Source organism: Euleptes europaea, chromosome 2, assembly GCF_029931775.1.
Source record: "Euleptes europaea isolate rEulEur1 chromosome 2, rEulEur1.hap1, whole genome shotgun sequence".
Classification (NCBI taxonomy): domain Eukaryota; kingdom Metazoa; phylum Chordata; class Lepidosauria; order Squamata; family Sphaerodactylidae; genus Euleptes; species Euleptes europaea.
Window position 1 is genome coordinate 82,503,073 of NC_079313.1, and position 26,630 is coordinate 82,529,702.

General features: G+C 41.8%; 1 protein-coding gene across 1 annotated transcript in view; it reads right to left on the bottom strand.

Annotated features, from left to right (window-relative positions):
• Positions 1 to 26,630, bottom strand: part of CACNA1S (calcium voltage-gated channel subunit alpha1 S) — a 77,996-nt gene that overhangs the window by 14,945 nt on the left and 36,421 nt on the right. Inside the window, exons 16-33 of the mRNA XM_056845566.1 lie at positions 26,529 to 26,598; positions 25,082 to 25,214; positions 23,894 to 24,023; positions 22,718 to 22,777; positions 21,614 to 21,720; positions 20,464 to 20,551; positions 20,086 to 20,193; positions 18,256 to 18,308; positions 15,179 to 15,325; positions 14,553 to 14,754; positions 13,013 to 13,171; positions 12,521 to 12,631; positions 12,150 to 12,233; positions 9,419 to 9,475; positions 7,882 to 8,022; positions 7,650 to 7,715; positions 6,383 to 6,474; positions 2,716 to 2,875 (exon numbers count right to left, since the gene is read on the bottom strand). Coding sequence (XP_056701544.1) covers positions 2,716 to 2,875; positions 6,383 to 6,474; positions 7,650 to 7,715; positions 7,882 to 8,022; positions 9,419 to 9,475; positions 12,150 to 12,233; positions 12,521 to 12,631; positions 13,013 to 13,171; positions 14,553 to 14,754; positions 15,179 to 15,325; positions 18,256 to 18,308; positions 20,086 to 20,193; positions 20,464 to 20,551; positions 21,614 to 21,720; positions 22,718 to 22,777; positions 23,894 to 24,023; positions 25,082 to 25,214; positions 26,529 to 26,598 — 1,968 coding nt within the window. The remainder of the gene's footprint in view (positions 1 to 2,715; positions 2,876 to 6,382; positions 6,475 to 7,649; positions 7,716 to 7,881; positions 8,023 to 9,418; positions 9,476 to 12,149; positions 12,234 to 12,520; positions 12,632 to 13,012; positions 13,172 to 14,552; positions 14,755 to 15,178; positions 15,326 to 18,255; positions 18,309 to 20,085; positions 20,194 to 20,463; positions 20,552 to 21,613; positions 21,721 to 22,717; positions 22,778 to 23,893; positions 24,024 to 25,081; positions 25,215 to 26,528; positions 26,599 to 26,630) is intronic.

Sequence of the window (26,630 nt, forward strand, 5' to 3'; positions counted from 1 at the left end):
AATGGTGCTGACTGCTTTACTGGGACAAACAGTGCAATCCTAAAATGACTTTCCTGAGAATAATCCCCAATGAACAGATCTGAGTAGGAGCAGGCCTGCTTAGGATGGCACTGAAAGTCACATGCGCAATTGAAGAAAGTATAAATGAGAGGCAGTGTACTTGGCATGAAAATTTCACCCATAGCAACAGCAAACCCCTCTACTGTAAGGTACTCTAAGCAGTTGAGTAGTCTTCTCTGGCAACAAGGCAAAATATTCAGCACACTATGGGCCAAAAATTTTTTTTCAAGTTCACAGGCAACACCCCAAGTGAAGAGACAAAACACCACAGAAAAATTCTGCAGTGTTGGTTGGTTCAGATCTCAGAAACTAACTAACTAACCAATTTCAAGGGTGTTAGCAGAAAAGCAGTGGTCATACTGGGATGCAGTCAGTGAGCACAAACCGTAATTGAACAACTTACCAGTCACTTCATCTTAGGTCTATATGCGGTGACAAACTGAATTACAGTTTTATGATGATGACAGATCAGGCATATTTTTTTATTTTTCTGACAATATATAAGTTAATTTTAATTTAAATTTAATTTTAATCTAGATATGTATTATCTGTTTATCTCTGACCTTGTGACCATCAATATTATGCCAATAAATGTTATCTGATTCTGATTCAGTCATATGACTCCTTTCCCTACTATATTCCCACTTGAACATAGGTTCCCAGCCTTGGATTAAAAGGACAGGCCTGTCATAAGAGGAGGCGTGTCTGGCCTTTTTCCATGAGTGCTGATGCACTTTGATGGGAAATCGAAATTGACAGAGGAAGGTAGGAGGACATTCTAGGACTACATTACTTTATGGCCATGTTGCTTCAGAACTCAGTATGGACCATGCACATTTGAGAGACTATGAATGGGGCAGACATCAAAACAGTGGTTCAGTCCTTTGAAAAGAATGATTTCTGTTTCTTCAGCATGAACATCTTAAAGGCAATGCAGGTTGAAAACTTCACAATAGCATGACAAAGAAGGAAAGCTTTGCTAAACTGTTTAGGCTTTGTGACAGTAATTGCCTAATTAACTTGATTCAAAGGCATCTTCTCCATTCCCAGGATACTTGTGGTATCAAGACTGGGAAAGGGAAGAGCAACTGGGTTTCCCTGTTCGCTGATACTCATTTTCTGTTGTGTTTTCAAGCCTACAGGTTCTACCAATTTGTTTTGCAATTCAAGGTGTTCTACAACTCCACCGAAGAGGCAGAAAAGAGACAGAAGAGATAAAAACATACCCGATAAGTCCATTGTCAAAGGATTTGCCCACTACATCCTGTCCAATTGAGCATAAAAAGAGTAATATCAATACTGAGTGCATCTAATTCTACTTCTAACTATTCTGTTTCCAGTTCTGTCCTCTGTACAACTCCAGACCATAATGAGTCCAATCTGGATACATAATAGTGTTTTTGGTAAACCCTTAATTCCATGAAAATGAGAATCTCTCTTTTACTTTCAACAGCCAATCCTGAATCTTGGGTGTATTTTTCTATTTCCATTTTCTGGCAAAGACCAATCTGGCAGCAGTAATAATATGTAAGGCTACCATTTGAAGATCTCTAGGGATGTCAGGTTTGTAAGAAATTTATTTTCCCAACCTGGCTGATATAAACATTATCACTTTTTTAAGGAATAGTGGGATATTTAAAAATAAATAAAACTGACAACAAGGAAGTAAGGCATAGGATAAGAAAGGGTTTGGTACCCTCTTACCATATCCCCTTTACTGTTCAAGTAAGTCACCCCTGACACTTTAAATGTGAATGGGGACCTGTTACATTTACTTTAGCCATTAATACTGTAAAGAATTAATGTTTAAATCTTTTGTTTTAATAACTATGAATTGCTGTTTTTAGGATTCTGGGTTCTTTTAGGAATTTTGTGCCTTATTGGATGGGCATTCTAACTGATTAACTGGTTGAGGTTGTTGATTGCTTTGTGTGGGAGATGCCAAACTGTAAATGGATATCTCCTGCAATAGATTAGAGTGACCTTTTCATTTAGTGTTTAATCTCAGCTGTGAGTAGTTAACCACTAAAGTTCTTGGCTTCCTAATCAGGTACTGGATACACCTAATGGAAATTAAGTGTATAAGATCTGCTTTTCCATTCTGGGAATCAGCAACCCCTCCCAGGTGGTCTGAGAGAGGTTCTGCTTATTCTTGTAGGAGGAATGCTGAAGCCAGAATTTTGTTTTGCAACCTGAACCTATGGACTCTGGTAAGAAATTTCTGTATTTTGTTAAACCTTGCCAATGTGTGTTTGGTTAACTGTATGAGCTAGCTTCTTGATAGTTTTTTGTTTTATGAATCTCTCCACTTTTCCAAGGTATTATTGGTTTGCAATTCTTGTTATGAAATAAATTTCCGTAAAATGTTCTAAATTTTGTATGTGGTGCTTTTGTCTTTGTTAAGACTCCAAGCCTGAGTCTGAGATGCCTTACCTTGGCTTGCTACCTATTAAATTACATCTGCCACTCATGTGGAGTAGTGGGGAATCAAACCTGGTTCTCCAGATTACAGTCCACCGCTCTTAACCACTACACTACACTGGCTCTCCAGTGTGTGCTGTTGTAAGTTCCTTGTTTGAAGCGTGACATATGATTGTAATAGATAGACTTGTCACTGTGCAGCAAAAACTGTCCAGGAGAGCAAAAACAACATACCAGGAATGCACATATCATGTAGAAACTGATGAAGTAGAAATAAGCAAAGCTTGTGCCACAAGTGTATTCCTCCCCTGGGGCATAGTCTGACTCGGGGTCACATAGCTTCCCGTAGCTGGCAGCCAGCATGACCTCTTGCCAAGCCTCACCTGTTGCACACCTAGAGAAAGGGATAAGATAAGGTAAGTCCTCCTTTTCAAAATACATTCATTGGCTTAGTAGAAGAGGACTTACAATGTTTTGGAAAGAGAACAGGGATCAGTAGCTTTGGAATCTAATCCAGTACCATGTGAAATAAGCAGCAGTGATCTGACCCTATTTTTAAAATTTCTCTGAATTATCAGAATTTTTTTAAAAAAAATCAAAATCCATGATCTATGGTCTATTTTGGCACCTAGCAGGGTCAAAATGCAGCTACCTGCTCTGAAGCCAAAGGTCATTTTTTCACGGAGGTTTGCTGCGGTTTCACTGTTTTGCCGCACTGCTAATTTTTTATTTTTCATGGCTGTTCCGGGTTTGAGCACAAAACTCGCAGCATCTCAAACCTGTTTTGGCGTGATCTTTGAGTTTGCTCTGCCCTTTCTGTTGCAGAGTTCCATGAAAAACTCCCTGGATTGGGATCTATTCTCCCCTCCCATGCAGGCAAATGTATCCTCCCATTCCTGTGACTCCCCACCCCCATGAACGGTGATTGGACAAGGCGTGCAAGCCAGGGGGCTTTTTTCCTTCCCCCCCCCCATGCACACAGGCCGGATTGGGACCGGCACGCCAGCCAGGAGCCCTCTCTCCTCTCTCTCCCGATGCATAGGGACCGGTGCGCAAGCCAGCGGCCTTCCCTCCTCTCTCCCCCGATGAATCCTGTGCATCCCCAACAACGTAAAAGAATAGAACAAAGGAACTATGGAAATCTTGGGAAAGGGGGAGAGCAATGTGTGCGGATTGGCATGCTAGGAAGGGAGAGTTTGGCCATTTATGTATGGGAGCATGGTAAATAGAAAAATTATATAAGGAAACCAGAGGGACTGGTGCTTGATATTTTTTATTGTGCTGGGGCCATGCCCACAGAGGTGAACCGCACAAGGTAATCTGCTGGGTGGAACTGGGGCGGAGTTGGGGGGGGCATAAACAATGAGCTTGTTGGAAGGGGAGGACTCCAGCAAAGGGGACAGACCAAACCGTTGTTGAATACAGCGTGCTTTAAAATATTGTCGAAGGCTTTCACGGTCAGAGTTCATTGGTTCTTGTAGGTTATCCGGGCTGTGTGACTGTGGTCTTGGTATTTTCTTTCCTGACGTTTCGCCAGCAGCTGTGGCCGGCATCTTCAGTGGAGTAACACTGAAGGACAGTGTCTCTCAGTGTCAAGGGTGTAGGAAGAGTCATATATAGTCAGAAGGGGGTTAGGTTTGAGCTGAATCATTGTCCTGCAAAGTATTAAAGGTAATGTGCTAATCATTGTCCTGTAAGTATCAAGATAATGTGCTAATAAGGGTGTGGTATGTTAATGTGGAACCATTGTATCCTGAAGTGATCTGTTAACATGTGGAATCCAAAGATAATTCGCATGGCTATTGTGGACTGTAGTCTTTGTTAGTCTGGAGGTTTTCAGGACAGGAAGCCAAGCCTTATTCATTCTTAAACTCTCTTCTTTTCTGTTAAAGTTGTGCTGCTGTTTATGAATTTCAATGGCTTCTCTGTGCAATCTGACAAAATAGTTGGTAGAATTGTCCAGCATTTCAGTGTCTTGGAATAAGACCTTGTGTCCTGTTTGGGTCAGTCCATGTTCAGCCACTGCTGATTTCTCAGGTTGGCCAAGTCTGCAGTATCTTTCATGTTCTTTTATCCTTGTTTGTATGCTGCGTTGTGTGGTCCCAATGTAAACCTGTCCACAACTGCAAGGTATACGATATACTCCTTTTGTCTTTTGCTGATCGTAGCATCTGTTGTATTTTCTTGGTGGGTTTAAACACTGTTTGTAGGTTATGTTTTTTCAAAATTTCTCCATCCTATCAGTGACTCCTTTAATAAATGGCAAGAATACCTTTCCTATGGGAGACTGTTTTTCCTGAGTTTTCTGATTTTTGTTTGGTTTAATGGCCCTTCTGATTTCATTTCTGGAATAGCCATTTGCTAGCAGTGCATGATTTAGATGATTTCTTCCTTGAGAAACTGTGGTTCACAGAGTGCTTTGTTCCCATGAAAAACCAAAACTACATTGAGATTGACGGGGATGAATCGCGCCCATGAAATTTTTTTTTAATCGCTTCTTTTTTTTTTGCTTCGCGGCAAGAGAGCAGCAAAATTGTCTGTGAAAAGTTGGCCTAAGTGTTGTTTTTTTACCAGTCTCAATATAGCAGGTGCCTAGCTTACCTGACTTTGTCAGGTACTCACAGCCAGGCAGATAAATGGCTGTTGGAGTCATCCATAAACACACACCCTTGAACCACCTCTTAGCTACGCCCAAAGCCCCAAGGAAGCTAATTTCTAGGACAGGCATATACAGCAGGAGCAACCTATGTGCTGTCTATATTTGAAAATACTTCTGGAGTCTCTTCTCTGGAATTCAGAGCAAACATATTGTAGTAGACATTTTGGATGTTGAATCTGTTGCTTTGTATATCTGAGATGCTTCTAGGAGGCAAGCATTGATGCTTACAGGTATCCAATAATGGATATCTCAAATACGTTTTACTTTTCTAGAAATTCCACATTTTATATTTATTTGTTCACGCATCCTCCATAGTTAATCAGTTATCAGATAATCACTAATCTTCCTGGATGCAATTCTCCTATAAGGCAGGAAAACAACACCTTGTCAACATCTCTGCCTGCATCTTGAGAATTTTGGGGAGTCTCCCTTCCCTGAGTGATCAAGCAAAGTAATGCAGTATTCCTATATGGCTTGACTGTAAGATAGGGTTGCCAGGTCCCTCTTCACCACCGGTGGGAAATTTTAAGGGCAGAGCCTGAGGAGGGCAGGGTTTGGAGAGGGGAAGGACTTCAATGCCATTGAGTCCAATTGCCAAAGCAGCCATTTTCTCCAGGTGAACTGATCTCTATCAGCTGGAGATTAATTGTAATAGCAGGAGATCTCCAGCTAGTACCTGGAGGTTGGCAAACCTAATGTAAGAAGAGGACTTTGACCTCATCTTACTGTAAGTTAGCCCCAGTTCTAACATTGTAAAGGATGCATGATTGCAATTCCAATATAGCTCTCCATAGAGATAACAGAGAAACACCTGTGTCAGCACCACTAGTCTGAATACTTTCCATGTGATCCTGCATGATTCAAACATTCTTCTAGCAGTCTCTAATGTTCTGGGGATGGCAAAACTATTTTCAGGGGTAACCACATGCTTGCCCAAATGTTTAAATGAAGCCTAGATATCAAGTGCCACAACCTCAAGCAGAGAAGTCTTTTCCATCTTTTGGGATCCTTTAGTTAGAGATGGCCAGGACTAGAAATTTGGGTCCTTCTGCAAATAACGCTCTACCAAACCTTTGTAATAGCTCCTTTTTGTTTTAAAGGCTCTTAACTTAAGGGTGGTATGAACAGGAAAAAGAGGGCAACCACACAGGGAGGGTGAAAAGGCCATTCTCTACTGCCCTGAGAACTTTGGAAGTGGTACTACCAAAGCCTAACACAGGAAAGCGTCTATATGATACAGACCTGAACAGTAGCAGCACCGCTTGTGGGAAGGTCTGAAAATTGTTATTCCGATTGATTTGGGTTCCATCCACTAGAGCAACTTTCCCAAACATCTGTAAAGCAGAAGTTTTGGTTCAACTCCCTTGCGCAGACATCTTATCCTGTGTTTCTCTGATCAGGTCATGCTTTTTTATACCATTTTCCTTACGCCTGTTGCTACTCTCCCTTGTTTAGTTCCCCCCCGATTTTTTAGATTGTCCCCCCCCCCCCCGCAAGAAAATCAAGTGATTAAGGTTGTGGGCAGTCCTAATCATACTAACTTGCTTGTATTGCCCTCTTAGTTAGTTTGTTGGTTTAAAATATTTTATAAGGCTTTTATCATTGCCTTTGGCTTGTTAGTGCCCAGTTGAGATTTTTTTGTTGATTATTTATGTTTCTTTTTATAGATACTTAGTAATTTTTGTTTTTATTGCATATGACGACTTGTGGTTTGCAAGCCATGCCAAGAGCCTGTATTGGCTCAGAAGTGCTGGATATGCAGGTTCTAAATAGACAAAGAATAGAGAGTAAATCCTACTGAACTGAAAAGAATATAAGAGCCCTGCTGGATCAGGCCTAGAGTCAATTTAGTGCAACATCCTGTTTCTAATGGTGGCCAGCTAGGTGCTTCTTAGAAGTCCAGGAGCAGACAACACGAAGGCAACAGATGTCCCCCACTCCCGCTGCCTCAGCAATCACTATTCAGAGACATACGGTCCCTGAATCTGAAGGTTCCACTTAGCTATCATGGCTAATAGTTATTGACAGACTTATTCTCAGTTAATTGGCCCTTTGAAAGTTATATCAGCCCCATAGAAATAGTGTTGATTTATTGCTGAATAACATAAACATGTTGGTCTGCAGAACTTGAAGCTGAAAGTCTATGACAATGCATAAATCCCTTTGGCATCTTTTGGAATAAAACCTGTGGCAGTTCAGAGCATGGAGCTTTCGGGGTGTAATGATTTCATGGGTCAGGCGGTGGACTGAATGTAAGGAAAAGCAGGTCTTACTTGATCTCCAACCAAGACTGCTATTGACTCACTGGATGCAGGACCACTATCTGATTCTGTCTTTCCCATCTCCATTATAGGAGAATACTGTGCTCACTTCATAGAATGCACAGTGGAAGATTTCAGGGAACTGAAAATATCCAAGGGAACAGAATGAGTCTACATTTCCTATGAAAGATCAGGGATCTTGGCTGCACCTGTACCAATGGAGTCCAAGCATTTCCTTGAATCCTTACCTGCATCCCAATCACAGCATAGATGAAAAACAGCATCACAATCAACAGGGCAACATGCGGCAGGGCCTGTGGGACAAAGTACAGAAGAATTCAAGAGTCATACGTAGCTCCAGGACAGCAATGAGATGGAAAGGGCTGTCCTGCTATGCTTGTCCTCCCCTCCCACCATCCCATTTCTTTCCTGCATCTGGATCTGGGTTCCTTACACTCTCAGCTAGTGCGTGACACACACCTGGAAGGACTTGATGAAGGTCCAGAGTAAGTTTCGAATGCCTTCTCCTCGGCTCAGCAATTTTACCAGCCGCAGGACCCGGAAAAGCCGAAAGAAGGTGATAGAGATCCGCCCATTCTCATCATCACCTGTGGAAGGAGGCTGCAGGAAGAGCAATCTCTTAGGCAAAGAGTACAAATGGAATCGGGCAGAAGGAGACAGACTTCAGGAGTGGAACTGATTTGTTCAGCAGGCTTGTCACATTAACCAGCTGCTGCTTGGTCTACGGATATAGCCCATAGCAACAAACACAGCAACCATTGCAACATGGGTAGAAGGAGGGCCTCAGGGCCAACGGCATGCTAAAGGGGAAGGAAGGATTGTACTACTCCACTAATGGCATGCTAACTCAAAAGGTTTGGAATAGGGATTAATGCCACCCCATCATAGTTTCCCAACAGGAAGATGAGTTTTTTGGGCTTGGTATTTCTTCTGAAGCTATAGGTATCACACCCTGATGGTTCTGAAACTGCTGGCTGCTATTCTATGGAAATTAAGGATGATTCTGCATCATCAGGGTCAAACTATCATGGCAGTGTTGAGAGCAAACACACAGAGCAAACACATTCAGTATGGAGCCAATCCAACTCAAAGCTCATCTACGGGCTTGTGTTTGTGCAGACATAAGAGCAAAATATTTATTCCAGAAAGTGGCTCCTACAATGCAGAGTTCAGTGTAATATCTGCACGTGTTGGGATCTTCAGTTCTTGCTGTCGCTGCTTCTACAGTGAAACTGCACAGAACGGGCTTGCAGGATGGACCAGAAATGGAGGTTAGATGTGCCCCCCCCCCACACTCAGTGACATATTTGCTGGTACTTGCTGTCCACTGGCAATGTCACCAATAGGGCAGCCATAGAAATATTCCCACTGCAGTGCTAGAGGTCTCATTCAAAAAAGCTGCACCTTGGAAGCTGTGACTTCTAGGCAACAATATATTTCCCAGGTCCTACAAAATGCAGAAGGCTATATAGTCTTATTAACCAACCACACATAATGAACCAGCTTCTTACTTCTGGATAACTTGTGGCAAGCAAATTTTTATCTAGGTTTTCATATCTGTCAGGCAGGAGGAAAATGGGAGGACAGGCAGGAACAGCAAATGTTGTGGTACATTTGGTACAGTTTCCAAACTTTGTAATTTAAATGCACAAAAGGTTCTCATATTGTGCTAGTTCAGTTGGTAAAAAACCAATATATATTTGTAGTGTAGATATGCCCTGATTTTCCAAGTTTAAGGTTGGGAAAAGGTACCTTATTTACTAAAGGGTTTGACCCATTTGATTCCTTTGCTTCGAGTTAGTGCTGACGTTGCCATATGGACATATCTTTAGATGTGCTTTCCATCTCTCCCTGAAGACTTCCTTTTGGCATCAATTTCATGCAGCTCATACCAACACAGCAGGACACAGCAACATGGAATGGTCTACAAGGGGGGGGGGGAGAGCACTATAAAATAAAAGGTTGTCCACAACAAGCTCATGCAGCTGATATTTACAACGCCATTACAGCCACCGCTTAGGCAGTACAATCCGCCTCTGGAAGCAAGAACAGTCTGTCAAGAGAACAAAAGAGTCAACCAAAGAATCCCACACCTTCAAAGGGTGAGAAATGAGGAAGAGAGACTGAAGGAAAGAGACAGAAGGATAGACTGGATGAGCAGGAGGGATTGCATTTCACAGAGGGAGATCAGGTGAGATGCCAATGATAACCATTACAAGGAGGACAGGCAAAAAGAAGGAAAGGATAAAGGGCTTGGGGGAATAATGCATGAAACATTGGGGGAAATCGATCATTACCTAGTGCACAGGCTTGAAGAGAAGAGCACTAAGCTGAGAATTGCTACTGTCTGGAACAAAGTTTGGAATTTTAGGAAAAGTCAAAGTTTGAGCTTTGTGAAAAGACTGGGGCACATATGCCTCTTTGGCTACTATTGAAAGACCTGCACGCACTTAAAAATAGGCACTTGCACCTGTCTATGACACACGGTCAGCTGCAGTAACATGGTCCAGAGACCATTAGTGAACTAGACTTCAAATTCAGGCCAGGTGTAGTTCATGGTCACATCTTCCAACTCCCAGCATATCTCCCACCTTGTTGAGTTCTTCAGCAAATGTTAGTTCTTTCTTCTGTACGTGAAGGTAATCCAAAGACCGGACCAAATGACCTGGAGAAGAACGAACAGCAGCCTTCTACAGGGTTTTACAAGGTGGCCTGGTTCAAGAAAAAATCTTGTGGCACCTATGAAAGACTGTTACAATATCTAAATGTACACATTTGAAAATTCTGATGCTACAACTGACATTTGAGTATTTCATTTTACTACTTGCCCAAAGTGGTGCCACTGAATCCAGTAACAAAGAAATGAATGTGGTGGATTGCTAGATCAGTGCTCTGGTCTTTTCTTTTTCTCGACTAAAATCTTGTTTGGACAATATGTTTCTCTTATCCAAAGCAACATACGAACTTTATTAAAGGCCCAGACATAATGCCAGTGGCATTTTAAAACCACTGGTGTTATTTATTCTTGGATGAGAGGCCATCAACAAGGACATCTATTAATTCATCTAACGAACTCACCTAACGGGGGTTTACTGAACATCAATATACAGGTAAATGAGACAAATGGACAAGGAGGAAGGAAATAGGAAGACAAAAGAGGAAGCACAGAAAGGGATAGAGTGACAGGTTTGCAAGTATCTGTGGATGGAAGAACAGAAACAATAATGAAGCTCTGATTAGGATGGAGTCGGTAGCTATTTCAACACAGGGCTGTGATTTTGTCAATGCCAGAGGATGGGGTACAGGGTATTTGATGAGAATCATGGTCCAAATATTACCCCTATTATTCTTCTGCATTTTCCAGCTCTCAGTTGTTCAATATGAAGCAGCATTCCAGTGTGGCAGATAAACAGTCCATGGAAAAAATGAAATCAGGGCAAGAGCTACTCTTTCTCTGACAGTGAAAGAAAATAACAGATACCAAGCGTACTTACCAAGCCCCAGATTCCTAATCTGCTTTCTCAGATTCCATTAAATTTTGCCCCTTTTCATCTTAACTGCTCAACACCTTGATCTCCCCTCTGAGACTTTTGGCCATCTTATGTGCCAAGCCATGTTCAGTGAGAGCATTATGTAGGATGGTAGGTTCAGTGTAAAGCAAGTAGATCAAATCTACTAGCTTTAGGGTTGTAAACATCATCACAAAATGTGCAGATCTTTTTGCTGGTGATGTCTAAAACCTGGCTGATTCTATAAAGAGGCACATCACATTTCTCCAAAGGTTGGATACATAAAGCAAGACAGTGTTCAAAAATGGAAGGGGGAGATGGTTCTGGCAAGACTTCTTAGAAGTATGGAACTGGGTACAGACACAACTGATGAATATTATGTTCTAAGTTGATCTACTTCTACAGCATTTCTGGAAGCTACAGCTAACTAACTGTAAATGCATGCATTAGCGCTGGTCACACAAAGGCACGAGGAGGCATTTTTAATCCAATAACAGCTGTAGTTGCCAGTATGCTCTCTTTATATGCGACATACAATGCATGTGCTAATCCACCTATAGAATGGTTTAATATTCTGTGGTGTATATTATAGCATCCATGCATACATGTACAGAAGGCAAAATTCACATATGCAAGTGTTGCCGAAAGATATTCACACTAAGCACATATAGAAAGCAGCTACTTGGATCATGGTTGCCATGGTGGTCAACAAGGCAGAAATTCTCTGCAGGTACCATGAGGCAAACCATCTCAAGCTTCAAACTCAGTTTGCCAGCTGTATGTTCCTTGCCAAGGGTATACATTTAAAGAGCACACAGAGATGACAGGACAGGTAAAATCTCCTGGGCATGGTGGCTCTTGAGGCTACGATCAAGGACAAATCATAGTGCTTCTTGGCAGAGATGTCTAGGAGTCAGAATTCATACAAGGTTTCCTTATATGTGAGAGACACCTGTCATTCCCTTAACTCAACAATCACAGCAATCCTGACCCATTCTGGATGCTGCTGAAGCTGGGACATGGATGCTGTCTGGTGTAAAGTCAGAAGTTTAGCTCAGACATACAGGGTTTTTTCCTGTGGGAAGCTGGGAGACCACATGCTGCTGCATCTCAAGAGCTGCTACTTGTTTCCTTCCTTCCTCAAATTTCCAGTCTTTACCACCCTCCAGTGTTGGTTACTCAAACTGCAATCCCTGCAGCTGCTCTAGTTGTACTTACATCAATCTGACTAAGGATGACATCAATGATGCTGCCAATAACAATGAGGAAATCAAACACATTCCAAGGGTCCCCAAAGTAGCCCTGAAAAAAGAAAGGAGACAATGGGCTACAAAGAATACAGAATAAGCAGGAGTGCACCAAAAAAAGAGGAAGACCCATAGGGAGAATGGGACTATTTTCCATGTCTTTTTAGTACTTGTCCAACACAGGAACCCATCCTGAAACTTCAGGCTTATAAGATGTCAGGATTGAAAACTGACATGCACCCCCTCCCGACAACCCTACAAATCTCCAGCAGTCTCTTTGGAGTGTCCCCACTAAAGAGTTTACGTTGCACTGGCAACCTTGTGCATCTACTTCCCACTCACCTTCGCCTTGAAGGCTATAAGTTTAAGAATCATCTCCACAGTAAAGAGCAAGGTGAAGACCACATTGAGAACATCTGAGATCTGGTTCATTGTTTCTGACTGATTGTAATGCTGTAGAGATAATTGAAAATTGGTTTGTGTACAGCACTCCCAATGAAAACCTGCAAGAAGGAATCTTTGCAGTTGTAGGCAACAGAGAAATGCCTACAGAACAAAGAATGGTGGCAGTGAGGCAGCTGAGTTAATGAAAAGATTCCCGTACCGATAATCTTTTGGCAATATTTTGCTCACTAGCATTTCCATGGCTGGAACAGTAGCACAACTGAGGAACTGAAAGACTCGCCCATATTTGCAAGCACAAGATCAGCAACTGCTCCCTAAAGGGGCACAGATTTGCTACTCTTCTTCCATAGGCCAACTTTCCTTAGGGTCCCTCTACCACCACGCCATACTGCTACCCCTCAGGTGGGTGGGAAGTCTTCTCATCCATACCTGCATGCCTAAGCAGATGGTGTTCAACATGATCAAGAAGAACATGAGATATTCAAAGTAGGAGGAAGTCACCAGGTACCATATCTGGTATTGGTAGGGGTTCTTAGGAATGTAACATTTCAAAGGCCTTGCTTTCAGTGCATACTGGACACACTGACGCTGTAGAGAGAAAAAGGCAAAATGTAAAAGGTCAAGCAGTGTCATACAGAGATCATTCTTAGGATCTCCCCTCAAAGAGGTCTAGTTCTCCAGGTCTCTGAAGTTTACCAGCAATGCCAAATAATTTATCTGGCCTGTTACCTTCCTAAACAGCTTAAATGGATTTCCTCTCAAGGATAAATGGTTTGTTATGCATCGCTAAGGGAGACCTGAGCTCGAACAAGCATCAAGACCACAAACTCAACTACTGTCACCCTGGGACTCCTATCCAGAGGCTGACTTTTTGCAACTAGGGGTGTGCATTTGGAAACTCCCAAGCTGGAATTAGTCCCCAAATTCCCTATTTCATTTCAGCTCAGGGGTATCTAAAAAGATCCTAACGCTCCTGAAATCTAGGTAGTGGTTTGGGTCTGGGAGAGGAAGCAGGAGCAGTGAGGGAGGAGAGAGAAAGAGGCCAAGCGCATTGCAGTCTGTCTCTGTTTAAAAGGTGCTCAAATGGCTGCAGCAGCATTGGCACCACAGCCCAGGTCTCTTTCTTCTCCCTCACAGTTCTTGCAGCCTCGGGGGGGGGGGGGCAGCATGTGCACTAAATATTAGCATTTTGTTACTTTAAAAATTCCATAATTTTTGGGTTCCTGAACCTGAAGAATGTCCCAAAAATGGATTTCTGTAATGGTATAAATACTCTCAAAATTTCAGGATACCGAAAATCATGCCCCTCCTGAAACAAAAGTAACATGAATTTTTTTGAAGTGCACACCTCTACCTGCAACCCTAACTGATGGTGACAATTGAAGCTCAGTAACACCCAAATCAAAGAAAGAGCAACTGATAATGAATGTTCAGGTTATATGGTAGCTTTCTTGATCATCACCAACCAACAGAAAAAGATACAAGAGTGGTTATGGTTTGGTCTTTCTAAGCACCAAGCAAATCTGCTACTGCTACACTTAGATTGTATCATAAGACATCTCTCATGCAACCAATCCATCACACAGTTCAAAAGGCAGCCAGTTGCAGAGTTGTTACTGATCCTGGGTGAATGACCCAGCTTCATCCTACTCATTAATAAAAACTTTGGTGCCTGATTTTTGTTCATTTCACAGCTTCCTGTCTGATCTCTTGTTTCTGCTCCTCCTGAAGCACAATTTTTCTGTCTCCCCCCACCTTGGCAGTTCAAAATGCTGCCCAAAATCCTGGTATTGGAGAAGAAAGGACCCCAAGGAACAAGACTGCAGGGGCACTGGGGGCTGCTGGAGGGGGGCAGGAAAATCATGCCCCATGAGTGGAAACCCTTTCACCTGTAGAAATGTTCATCTGGATCCAACTTAATATCTAGTTCAGGTCATGCCACCTCTGCTCAGAGTCCACATTGCCATACCTGGTTCTTGTCGAGTTCACAGTCTTTGTACTCTGTTTCCCCTTGCTCCTGGAAGGTTACAATGACAAAGCCTACAAAGATGTTCATCATGAAAAAGGCTATGAGGATGAGATAGATAATGAAATAGATGGCAATGCCCATGCGATAGTTGTATATAGGGCCCATGTCCTCGTGGTGGGTATCAATGGCTCTGTACAGCAGCCTGTAGGGGATAACATAGCAGTCCAGGTTAATAGGCATGGCTTTGAAGAAGCGATGGTGGAAGTCTTAAGCATCTGGCGCCTCCATGTATGGGTTGATAGGTGCTCACTCTCAAAGGCCTTTTCCACATGCACATTTTATAGCTGAGTAAATGCAACTTTATTATGTGGAATGCAGGCATCCCTCTTCAAAGTAACACTGGGGGGAATATAATATTTTCCAGTACTCACACCACAAAAATATTGTGAGAATTGAGAATAATGCAATCCTTACTCATATCAATTGCAGAAGACGCTGCAGTGGTTGCCCAAATGACTTGTACACCTACTGATGCGTAGCAACAATGTCATCCATCATTAGTGATGTTCCTCCTTCCCCCCAAGCCAGTTTGGTTGCACAACACAGCTAAATCAGGCAGCACTTACCGGGGCCATCCCTCAAAGGTGGATATGGTGAAAAGAGACATCATGGCCGAAAAGACATTGTCAAAGTGGAATTCATTATGAAACCATTGCCGCTCACTAAGAACCATCTGCGTTGGATCTTCATCAACATATGAGATGAACTGTCCCCTGGGAGAAGAGAAATAAACAAATGTGGTTTTTGAATCGATGTTAGGCTGATGTCACTCAAATTGAGACAGTTGCTCCTGGTCTTAAAAATGGTAAAAAATGATTTCCTCAGTTGATCTACTTATGATGAGTCCCTCAACATTCATTTTTGCATATGTGTTGTTTTTGTATATGTGTTGTTTTTGTATATGACAGGGATATTTCAAGAAATGGCAGAGAGATAGAGCCAATGCAGTACAGTGGGTCCGAGTGGCACTCTAGGACTGGGGAGGGGAGATCATGTGAGTCCTAATTCACACTGAGCCCTTTGTGTGACCTTCCATCAGTCACATCTCTTACAGCTTAATAGATAATAGCTAGATTATCTTAGAATTTACCCATCTAGCTTTGTGAGTTCACATCAAGGCGTTTTGGAATTTAAAATTTTATTTTAAAATCAAGTCAAATTTTACACACAAAACCCCCCTCATATAAGTATAAAAATCAGTCTTAATACATTTTACTCGTTATTTCTACATAAACTACCTTGTTCCTATTTAAACAATATTATTCCTGAAGCCACATCTTCTCCTTAATTCAAATCCAATTTAAGATTTCACTCTATGTTGATTCTGTGGGGGGGGGATCATTCCAAAAGACAAGGAAGAGAGTCCAACATTGAATATATAGCCTGTTCATTGAACTTCTCATGACTGTCCCCTTTTAATATAGTGATTTTGTTCAGTAATATGACATCCTATAACTTAAGTAGCCAGTTCTCAGTATTGGGTGCTTGCTTCCAGCATTTACCTAAGATAATTATTGCGGCTGCCAACATTTGCCATATTAAGCACCACTTACAATTGTGTAAAACTATGTCATTGAATCCCAACAGGCATATTAAAAGCGACTTAGGAAGTTTTACCCTTGTAATCTGGCAAATTCTTTCCATCACCCTTTTCCAGTACTAGAGGACAATTCCATCACAAATGGAGCAAAGTACTAACAGATTTACTACATTTCCAGCATATATTAGGAGTTCGTAAATAGTAACTACTGATAGCTGGAACTGACAGGCAACCCTTGCCTTTAGAAGCTTGCACCAAACTTTTCTCTATTCCCTGCTTTTTGAGCTTCAACAGCCTTTGACTTTATTTTTCAATTGTGACAGAACAGACAGAAACAGGGGGACAGCTGAAAAAAGAAATAAGCATTTTGGTAATATTTCTTATTAATTAGTGTTTTCTTCCCCAACCAAGATAACTTTAGATGAGTTAATAATTGAAATTCTCTTCTGTCAGTCTAAGTTAAAACCAATTAATATTGACTTTGCTGCACTGATTTTATACCCAGACACTTTTCCAAATGTTTGCAGTCTTGACCAATCTAAATACAGAACTATACTCTGACTGTACCATAAACGTTGTCATCGGCATATAATAAAGCTTTGATCTTTCACTTCATCTTGCCTCGCCATCAAGGCCAAACCCTCAATATAGGCATTTTGGATTATTATTTTTTTAACAAATATTTTTTTGTTTTCCAATTTCTAATCTAACAAATACAAACAACACAATACAAACACAATTTCACAGATGTACATTACATAAACACTACAGACTACATTTAATAATATACTTTTCTCTGGGTGGGCATAGCCAATTTTTTGTGATGCCATTCTATATTCTTCCCTATATAGACTGTAATATTTTAAACAAGTTGAAAATATACTACTAAACATAATAACCTTCCTTCACATAATTATATACTTATTTCTAACATTTGATTAACTATATTTTAGGATTATTATTATTGATGGTTTTTATGCTGATGAATTCTCAGGAAGGGGGGGAAGGAGAGAAGGAATAATGTTTACCACATTTCAAAATTCAAAACAAAACCAAGTTTTCTCATATCTTTGTCTTGCAAGACCATCCGCACAAACTGCATTGCCCTAGGTTTGAAATTTTAACAGTTATTGTACACAATGGCACCATACAATGTTCAGTGGGCTATATAGGAAGTCATCCGTGCTTGTTTTTTTTTACCAATTTCTTCATAATTAAACTAGATATTTAAAAAAATGTGCAGATTCTACCAAAAGTGGCAAATCTGCATTTCCATCTTGTAATATCTAGTAGTGCTTACTGCTGTTTGATCCACACCTTAGGCAGTCCACAGAGTGGAAATGCAGACTTTCAAAAGATGTGATGGGAACAGTTCCCAGGCACGCAATAGCCTGACTGTGGTGTATAAGGGCAGTTGGCATTCGCTTCCCCACTGCACTGCTTTCCTGTCCTGAATCCACCCCAGGAGACAGTATTTGCCCTACTGGGAAAACCAACATATACTGATGGCTACATATAAGCTTCTGCAGAAGGGCAAATCACTGTTTTGTGGAGGCATTTCAGGTTGGGGTGGATGCTTAAGCCCTCTCTCCCTTCACTCTGTGGTCCTGAGAAAGGAGGAGTATAAATAAAATAAAATAAATCCAAATTGGGCCCCTGAGAATTGAGTTCCCAGCACAATACTCCAGGCACATCTCTGATCCCACGTCACTGCAGTGGCCACGAGTCTTCCATGTGAACTCTGTAACCTGTCAATATGCGTTATGACACTATTGGTACAATCCTAAGAATACTTTCCTGGGAGTATACCCCATTGAATAGATTTGAGTAGGATTCTCAATAGTTTTGCTTAGGATTGCTCTATATGATGTTGATACCCCCACCAGTGGCAGCCAGTGATGTGGTGTTGCAGAGAAAAATGTAACAGCATGAAGTCGCATACCAAAAGGTAGGTTCAGCTAAATGTTAAAGAAGGCACAACCATTGATTCATTTTCTGTTTACAGTTGCAGCAGTAGTAGACTAATGTCTAGGTTGGCACTCTCGCTCTTATTATACCATGATCCCACAGAAGGACATACTAGGTCACCAGAGGGTAGCTTACCTGCACTCCTCTTCAGTCATCTTGAGTGGATCTGTGCAGCTGTAGAACTTCCCCTACATTTAATCAGAGATCCCAAAAAGGACTGATTTTAGTACAGTCTCATTTGCTTGACAGTCCTGAAAAGTGCAAGTTTCCAGCTACTCAATGCCTAGACAAAAGTTACCATTGTTGAAGGAGAGGAGGGTGGCAATGAGTGATCGAGAGTTTGTCATCTCTGCCTTTGGTGCTGATATATGCCCAGGAACACATGAAGTTACTTTATACTTACTGAGTCAGATTATTGGTCTATCAGTATTGTCAAATCTGACTGACAGCGAGTCTCCCAAGGTCTTCTGTAGAAATCTTTTACATCACAGACTACCTGATTCTTTTAAATAGATGCCAGGAACTTAACCTGGGACTTTCTGCGTGCAAAGCAGGTGCTCTCCCACAGAGTCGCAGCCCCTTCTTGAGGAAGCCATTTAGTTTTGGGATGGGCTAAGATCCTGCCAGTTCTATTTACACAGTGATTGATTGTAAAATAGTTCACTGGAAAAAAGTAACCCATTTCAATGACATTATTGTGTCAGCTCCCTGGATATGTGCATATCATCAACTGACCTAGAGTGGCCTTGACTTCATTCCTGTTTTGCACATAACTTACAAGTTTCCTGCATAAGTCAAGGAATCCTGTTCAGTTATCCCTGCACCAAACCTAAGCTATTCTTCACAGCCAGGTTCTAACTGTATAAGTGGATGGAAACCTCCCTTAGCCACCAGAAACAGAGACCTAGCTACAAAGCTGTGCCAGAAGATTACAGCAGCTAAAACTTTCCATTCATGAGATTTTCAGCATTTGAAGACCATTAGTCTATACAGAGTCTGGGAAGGTAGAGAAATTTGATGCTGCTGGAGATAGGAAAGCATTCCTTTCCACCTCATTCACAATTCTGATTAAAGTTCTGGCTCCCCTTTCAGCAGCAATCCATGTACCAACATTTATACTACAGATGTTAATATACATGTCACAAGAGAGACATTTCCCAGTGCATTTTCCAATCCCAAATTTGGGTTATAACTGTTGGAAAGCATGGTTTTAGTCACCCCCTGAGTAACATTAGACAGTTTGTGAATTTCTGGACATGGTGGTCCAGTGATAAATTTGACAGTTGGGAAAGGTGTAGTCATCTCCTTGAGTAGCCGTGTTAGTCTGTCTGCAGTAGTAGAAAAGAGCAAGAGCCAGTAGCACTTTAAAGACTAACAAAAATATTTTCTGGCAGGGTATGAGCTTTCGTGAGCCACAGCTCACTTCTTCAGAAGAAGTCTGAAGAAGTGAGCTGCGGCTCACGAAAGCTCATACCCTGCCAGTAAATATTTTTGTTAGTCTTTAAGGTGCTACTGGACTCTTGCTCATCTCCTTGAGTGTAGGGAACGTTCTCTTGAGGGGTTCTGATGTTCTCCTATGCCCGCATTAATACGTTTTGCTCTAAGTATTCTTTACATGATCAAGGGTTAATCCTGTTAGTGAGGGCAACTCAGGGAAGAACCTCGCTGTAATTAGGAGCTCTTGAGATGTTTGTTTTACCTCAGAATTTCATACATAATAGCATGGTCATTACCTTGAACAAGCAAAGTTTTGTGAATACCACAGATGACAAAATTATATGAGGAGTGACCAGATTGAAGGCTAACATACTTCTGGATTCCTAATACAATTATTATTGATTCAGGACAGAAACCCTGAACCATTGATCTCTGAAGCAACCTCACCTATCCCTAACTAGGTAAACAAGCTCTAACATGCTTGGGAAATAGGACAGGGTCTGCAGTTTATCTAGGAAAGAGTTTTACCTTGAAGAGCTGGACCCCAATGCAGGCAAACATGAACTGCAGTAAGGCAGAGACCAATACAATATTGCCAATGGTCTTGATGGCCACAAAAACACACTGGACCACATGCTAGAGAGAGAGGGAGAGAGAGAGAGAGAGAGAGAGATTGGCTGGATTTGATCTGGCCATCACGTGGTGGAGTTTTCCAGATAGTCAGATACTATAATGCCTGATAAATACAATTCAGCAAATTATAAACAGAAACAGGTTTGCCTAGTTCACTGATCAACTTAAGGTCATTTTACTCACTTAGAAGTGGGAAATCATCACATATTCCCCCTGACATTTCCTATTTCTGGGCTAATGAGCACATAGCAGTATCTCCACCTCCCTGCTCACCTTTAGTCCCTTTGCTCTGTTAATGGCTCTCAGCGGTCGCAGTACTCTGAGAACCCTTAGGATTTTCACCACTGAGATGGCACTGGATCTGTTGCCGGAAACGGGAAAGACATTTCAATGAACGCAGACATTTGTGCTCATGACACACAGTCTCAGTCCTTCCCATAAACACAGCATCCTTAGAATGTTTCTAGCAGAGGAGTGAGGCACTTTGTGGAAGGGAATGCTATAACTTGGCCACCACGTGGCTTGAAAAAGCTCTTCAGAAGGACATAATCACTTTCACGGTCCTGGCAGGTTCATTTGACAAGGAATTATCACACAGAATTGTCATCAAATGTACACTGGGAGGCAGCTGTAAAGTGATAATTACTATCTGAATTGCTGTCAGACTGAACATACTCCCAGAGCATGAAGCCAGGCATCAGAACTCCAGTCCCTAATCCACCATCAGTAAGTGATAGAAACTAAGAACTCTATGAAGGAGCATTTGTAATTGATGAGAGGAGGAATAAAGCATGCCAAGGGATAATTATGCATAATCAACTAGCAGGATTAAATTGTAGAAGCTGATTGTACCTCTAATTTCCATCCTGAAGTGGAGGCAAGAAAGAATTTATTTTACTCTTAGGGTGAAAACGCACAGTCGCTTTAGCCTCCTTTATTCCCTGTTTCATCCAGGATTGAACGCACGTTCGGCAAAAACGCACGCGTTCAATCCTGGCTGAATCCTGGCTGAAACAGGGAATAAAGGAGGCTAAAGCAACCGTGCATTTTCGCCCTTTGTTTTAATTGTTGATAACTCTGGTGATGAATACTGTCTGCTGCTTTTGGATTCCGTTTATTTCCCAACCCCAAGCAGCTCCTACTCACCAAGGTCCAAGGTGTAATCATAACATCTTTCTTAAATTTCTTCAGAAATACATATATCTTTATTGTATTTCTTCGTGTTCGCTAATTCCCTACTCTCTAGTAACACACAACCATTCTTCATATAATTATATTCCACAGACCCACAGTTTCTGCCAAAGACACATGGTTGGTCTAATTTCTACTCCCCCCTCCCAAAGCATTAGCACAGCTGGCTCAGAGTCCACAAGAAATAACTGAGCAGCCCTCAAGAAAAGCAGTCCTTCTGTTGCAGGCTTACTTTAGTCCCTGGGAGATGAGGGAGACAGCTACCACAAGCAAGTCCAGGATGTTGAAGTAGTTGCGGCAGAAGGAGCCCTTATGAAGAAAGGCACCGTAAGTGGTCATCTGTGGGGAGCAAGAAAAGCTGTTTAACTTTTGGGAGACCCAATTCTGCATGAACCAATCATTCTCAGGCAACCACGACACCAACCAATGTTCTAACATGGCCAAATTATCTTGTGAATTTGGCCACTGAAAGAAGCATCCTCATGGGTCTTTTATGCATGGGTTGGATCTCCCTGCTTGGACCTGGGTTCATTGCACATTAAAGTAACCTTCTTCAAATGCTTTTTTATGCGGCAGTTGGGTTTGTGGGGAAGGAAATCTTCTCTCATGGGAAGCACTGCGAAGTGAGCCAATTACAGAGCAGCATTTAAAGGAGTGGGACTTGATTTGAACTTGGGAGACTGTTTTTCTGTATTCATGGTTCGATTAGCACACAGTTTCATCCCTGATCATTCAAGCCAATGCATACAGTTTCCCCCAACCTGGGTTACTTTAACGTGCGATGAACCCAGGGCCAAGCAGGGAGATCCAACCCATGCATAAAAGACCATCGTGCATACTGAAAAATTTGATCCTGGCTGAAACGGGGAATAAAGGAGGTTAAAGCGACCATGCATAAAACATCATAGAAAGGCGGACACACAGAAGAGAAAACTTCCCTTTCCCATTCCTAGCTCTCACTGCCCTCTGGAGTGCCACACATTAACCAACCATCATTGCTACCCCTCCAATAACCTTTTTCTGGTCGAGAGCTTTAGCCTCCAACTTGACCACAGGTTACTGAAGAAGAAGGTGTGGTGAGGAAAGCCCTACACTTCTATCACATATCAGGCTGACGTTCGAAAAGGGAAGTCCCACTTTCATCACCATCTGCTAAATAGACAGGTGAAGAGACTTAATTTCAGCTCTGGATGCTCAAAGAATGAGGGGACCTGAAACACGAAATCCCTTAATCTAATTCAAGCCCTGGCAGATGTATATCCAGTCCCATTAAAAAGCACATAAAATGAACATGATGAGGATCTTCAAGTGAGAATTTAAACCCTAAGTAACTTACCTTAAGAACGATTTCCACTGTAAACACAGAAGTGAAGACAATGTCAAAATATTCTAGGATCTGGAGACAAACCACATCCCCCAGAGAGAGAGGGAATTAGTTTTGTAAATACAATTGACTCAAAAAATATTTCAATTTCAAATTGTGCTTTTACCTTTTGTATGCATTCTCAGATGAAACCCAACCAATGAAAATATATACATACTTCTTTATAGCTAAGGTTGCCAGCTCTGGCGTTGGGAAATACATGGAGATTTGGGGAGTGGAGTCTGTGGAGGGTGGGGCTTGGAGAGGGGAGGGGAGTATAATGCCATAGAATCTACCTTCCAAAGTAGCCATTTTCTCCCGGTAAGCTGATCTCTGTCACCTGGAGATCAGTTGTAATTCCAGGAGGTCTCCAGCCACAACTTGGAGGTTGGCAATCTTATTTATACCTAACTGACACTTGTAGTCATTCACATTCACTGTGGAGTCCCCACATATGCCCAGCAACTTTGGTACAATAAACTTGTATGGATAGTACTCTACAGAATGATTATATGAATATTTTGGTTTATCCTAGGACAATAAGATATAGGAATTATCTTATAAAGGTACGATCCAATTAAGCTGTCATTATTTTCCTGTGCCTGATTTTCATTTCTGATTGCATTTTAACAATGCATTAATTATTACATCCCATAGTCTTTCTCACTGAGAAGAAAGATCTACTAGAGCGTTTGAGGCAGGGCTCTTCTTGGTGATGTCACCAATTATGCAGAACAATCTCTCTAAGGAGACCTATCAGGTAACTTTCTTATTGAGCTTTAAGAATGTTCTTCATCTTGCTTTGTTTATTCGGTTTTCAAAGTGGATTTTATCCCTGTCGCTTGAGTACATTTAATTGTTACCTTCTGCTTACTTTATGGCTGCCGCACGTTAGCTGTGTTTTTAGTGACTTTTTAGAAAGGTAATTGGTTAATCTGATGATTAAAATGGAACATAATGAACACTGGAGACATAATGTTGTTGTTCATATTTGTCTCACACTTACAAACCAGTCACTTATAACCATCTGCAGCCTTTTCTCATTGGCTTTGGCATATGGCCCCAATTTATTCCAGGCAGTATAGTTCAGTCTGGATCATCCACTATCACCATGCCACACAGTGAGGCAAAATCACTGCTTAGAGTCACCTTATTCCTGAAGGACAGAGCTCGGATGGGATCCTCAGCTGCCAGTGAGATGCTGCTCAGCAGGATGAAGAGGAGGATGAAGTTGGTAAACCAGGTGGCATTGACAATTCGGTGACACAATACACGGATCCTGAAGAGGACAGAGGAGGGAGAGGGAGAGAGGCAGGCAGACAATCTCAGGAGGAAACTATGCGTGATTAATAGTTTATGCAGAGGACACATTTCCCCGGCACAATGGTCCTATACCGGCTTTCCATATACAATGTGGTCTTATCCATTGCCGGTTATAGTAAAGCAAATCGTGCTGAAGAAGCCTCTTTGAAACGTGGATGTACGACTAGCCACATGTTCTCAAGCTTTTAAACTCCTTGGACTTTCGCCTTCGGGCTTTTCTTGGACTGAGCATACCCACCACCGAAATTACCTTCTTATTTTGCATGTGGGGTGCTGCTGTGCGCTAAGGCTGAGTGCCTTTAAAACTTGCGTTTGTGCTTCATTATATTTGTTCATTTCCATTGTATGTTTGTTAATTTCACTGTTTCACTGTAGGGCATGATGTTAATGCCCACTTACTATAAGGCATGAAGTTAATGCTTTATTTTTCTTTATAATAAATTGTTTAGCACATAATTCATTATCTGGAGGTTGGCAACCCTAGTCTCCGCGTCTCCTTCCCCTGCCTGGTCAGTCTCATCCCCTGACACTGCTTAATTGCTACTGAAGACAACAAACCCCCTTTCTCCAGGCGCAAGCTCATTTTCCCCCTATCAGTTTTATTCCCCAGGAAGTAGGCAATTTTCTAGCAAAAGTTTTTGTGTGTCATTCACTACCTTGCTTTTTTCTTTCTGTAATTTTCATTGCTGTTTTTCTGATTGCATGGATTAATTTGGTCCCTTTCTGTTTATAAAACAAAAACCCCTTTTGTTTAGGTGTCTCTCCCCGCTCGTTTTTCTGAGTCTTGATCTTATTCTGGACTTTGGTTATACACAGGCAAGATCCCAAGTATATTAAAGACCCAAAATACACATGTTTGCTCTATGCTGGCAAGAGGACTCCTTTGCACATTATGGATCTTATACGTGTAGACTGATTTGGGTAACAAAACATTCCATACCAGATCTCCACGGGGGCTTCTTTTTGTCTAGGGGCTAATGGCCACCACAAGAATGATAAAGGAAGAGGGCATACTTGTTGGTTGGACTAAAGATGAAGAATGCACTGGCTTCTGGCATGGGCACTGCTTTCTCCTTCAACTGCAGCTCTGCTAGAGGACGTGGCCGAGGACTCAGTGGGATTTCAGGCTCATCTTCTTCATCATCACCTGCAAGGTACACAGTTAATCACTGAAAAACTAGTTTGTTGTCTAAAAGTATGTTCCCATACCGTATGTACTCCAAAACTCCTAGAAGATAAACTTCAGGGCAAGATAGTACTAATGGCTCACTACTTTGATGTTTAATGTTCAAAAACACCTCTGTATTGTTATATTAATCTTAGGTTCTAGCAGATGTTACTTGCTCACATACCCTGATCTGCCCATTTCACCATCTCCCCTTTTTAAAATCAATATTTGTTCTGGAATATGGCCTTTGCCTATGTACTAGTAACACTAAGCCCAATCCTTATTTTCATCGGTGTTACTTCTCCCACATGGAGAGACCCTTAAGATGTACAGCTGATGATTTCATTCACAAACTATAGCTACTAAGATGGTCTATGTTGGATGCAGCCATGTGGGTCAGAAGAAATGCAGGTGGATATTTCCTTCTCAGGCAGCTTCACTCGCTATATAAAGCAGGGTGTTGGGTTTTTCCTTCACAGGAGTGTAACAGAGCCAACTACTGTCTGTCTTTGGCAGACCCAGAGCATGGAGACAGAGCTTCCGCCATTTTCAGAATGTAAGGATGCCTTTTGGTATTCTTTCTGTTGCCTCCACCCATTTCAGTGCTGTATGTCAGGAGTCAAAGGGGGTCTACCAAAGGCAGCCGTGCAGCATGTGGCACTCTGCACAGCATCATTATAGGAGACATGATCTCACCTCCATATATTGCAATCCCATCATAATACGCTATAAGTCATTTCTATTTATAATTCGCTGTTCAATGTTTGTGGCAGGAAGCACAAATGGAGCTGAACCATCTGTATGGAAGTACCATGCATTTATTCAACCCTGTTTTGGCTTTAAGACTGTAAGTGGCTTCACAGTGTGGACCTCTCAAGGGAAGGCAGGCAGGTGGCGCTGATTGATTGTTTGACCTTGATTGGTGGGGAGGATTTTAAGGCATTAGCATCCTCCCGGCAAGACAATTCATTTTTTCCTCTTTTGACATCCTTTTACTAGTGAGTGGGATAGTTTTCTTTGCCTGTTGTAAATTGAGAGCATTCTTTTTTTTTAAATTTGACTCTCTTTAAAATAAACTTTTATTTTTATAACGCTAACAAGTGAAACCATGCTTGTTGGTGAGTACAACTCCCCCAGAAACGAACCACAGGCTGAAGAGATATAACCTTGGGAAGGAAAAGCTCTTAGTCTTATTATTAAATGAACAGCACCTCGCCCACCTGGAATCTGAAGAGGCTGTGGTCAGCATTCAGGGCCAGGGCGAGAAGTTGCTGGTTCACACACCAGCCTTACCTGGGAAGTCAGCAGAGGGATAAGGGTCCTTGATCTCATTGACATTGGACTCAAACTCATCCACTTTCAACTGAAAAAAGAAAGAGAAGGAAAAAATGAACT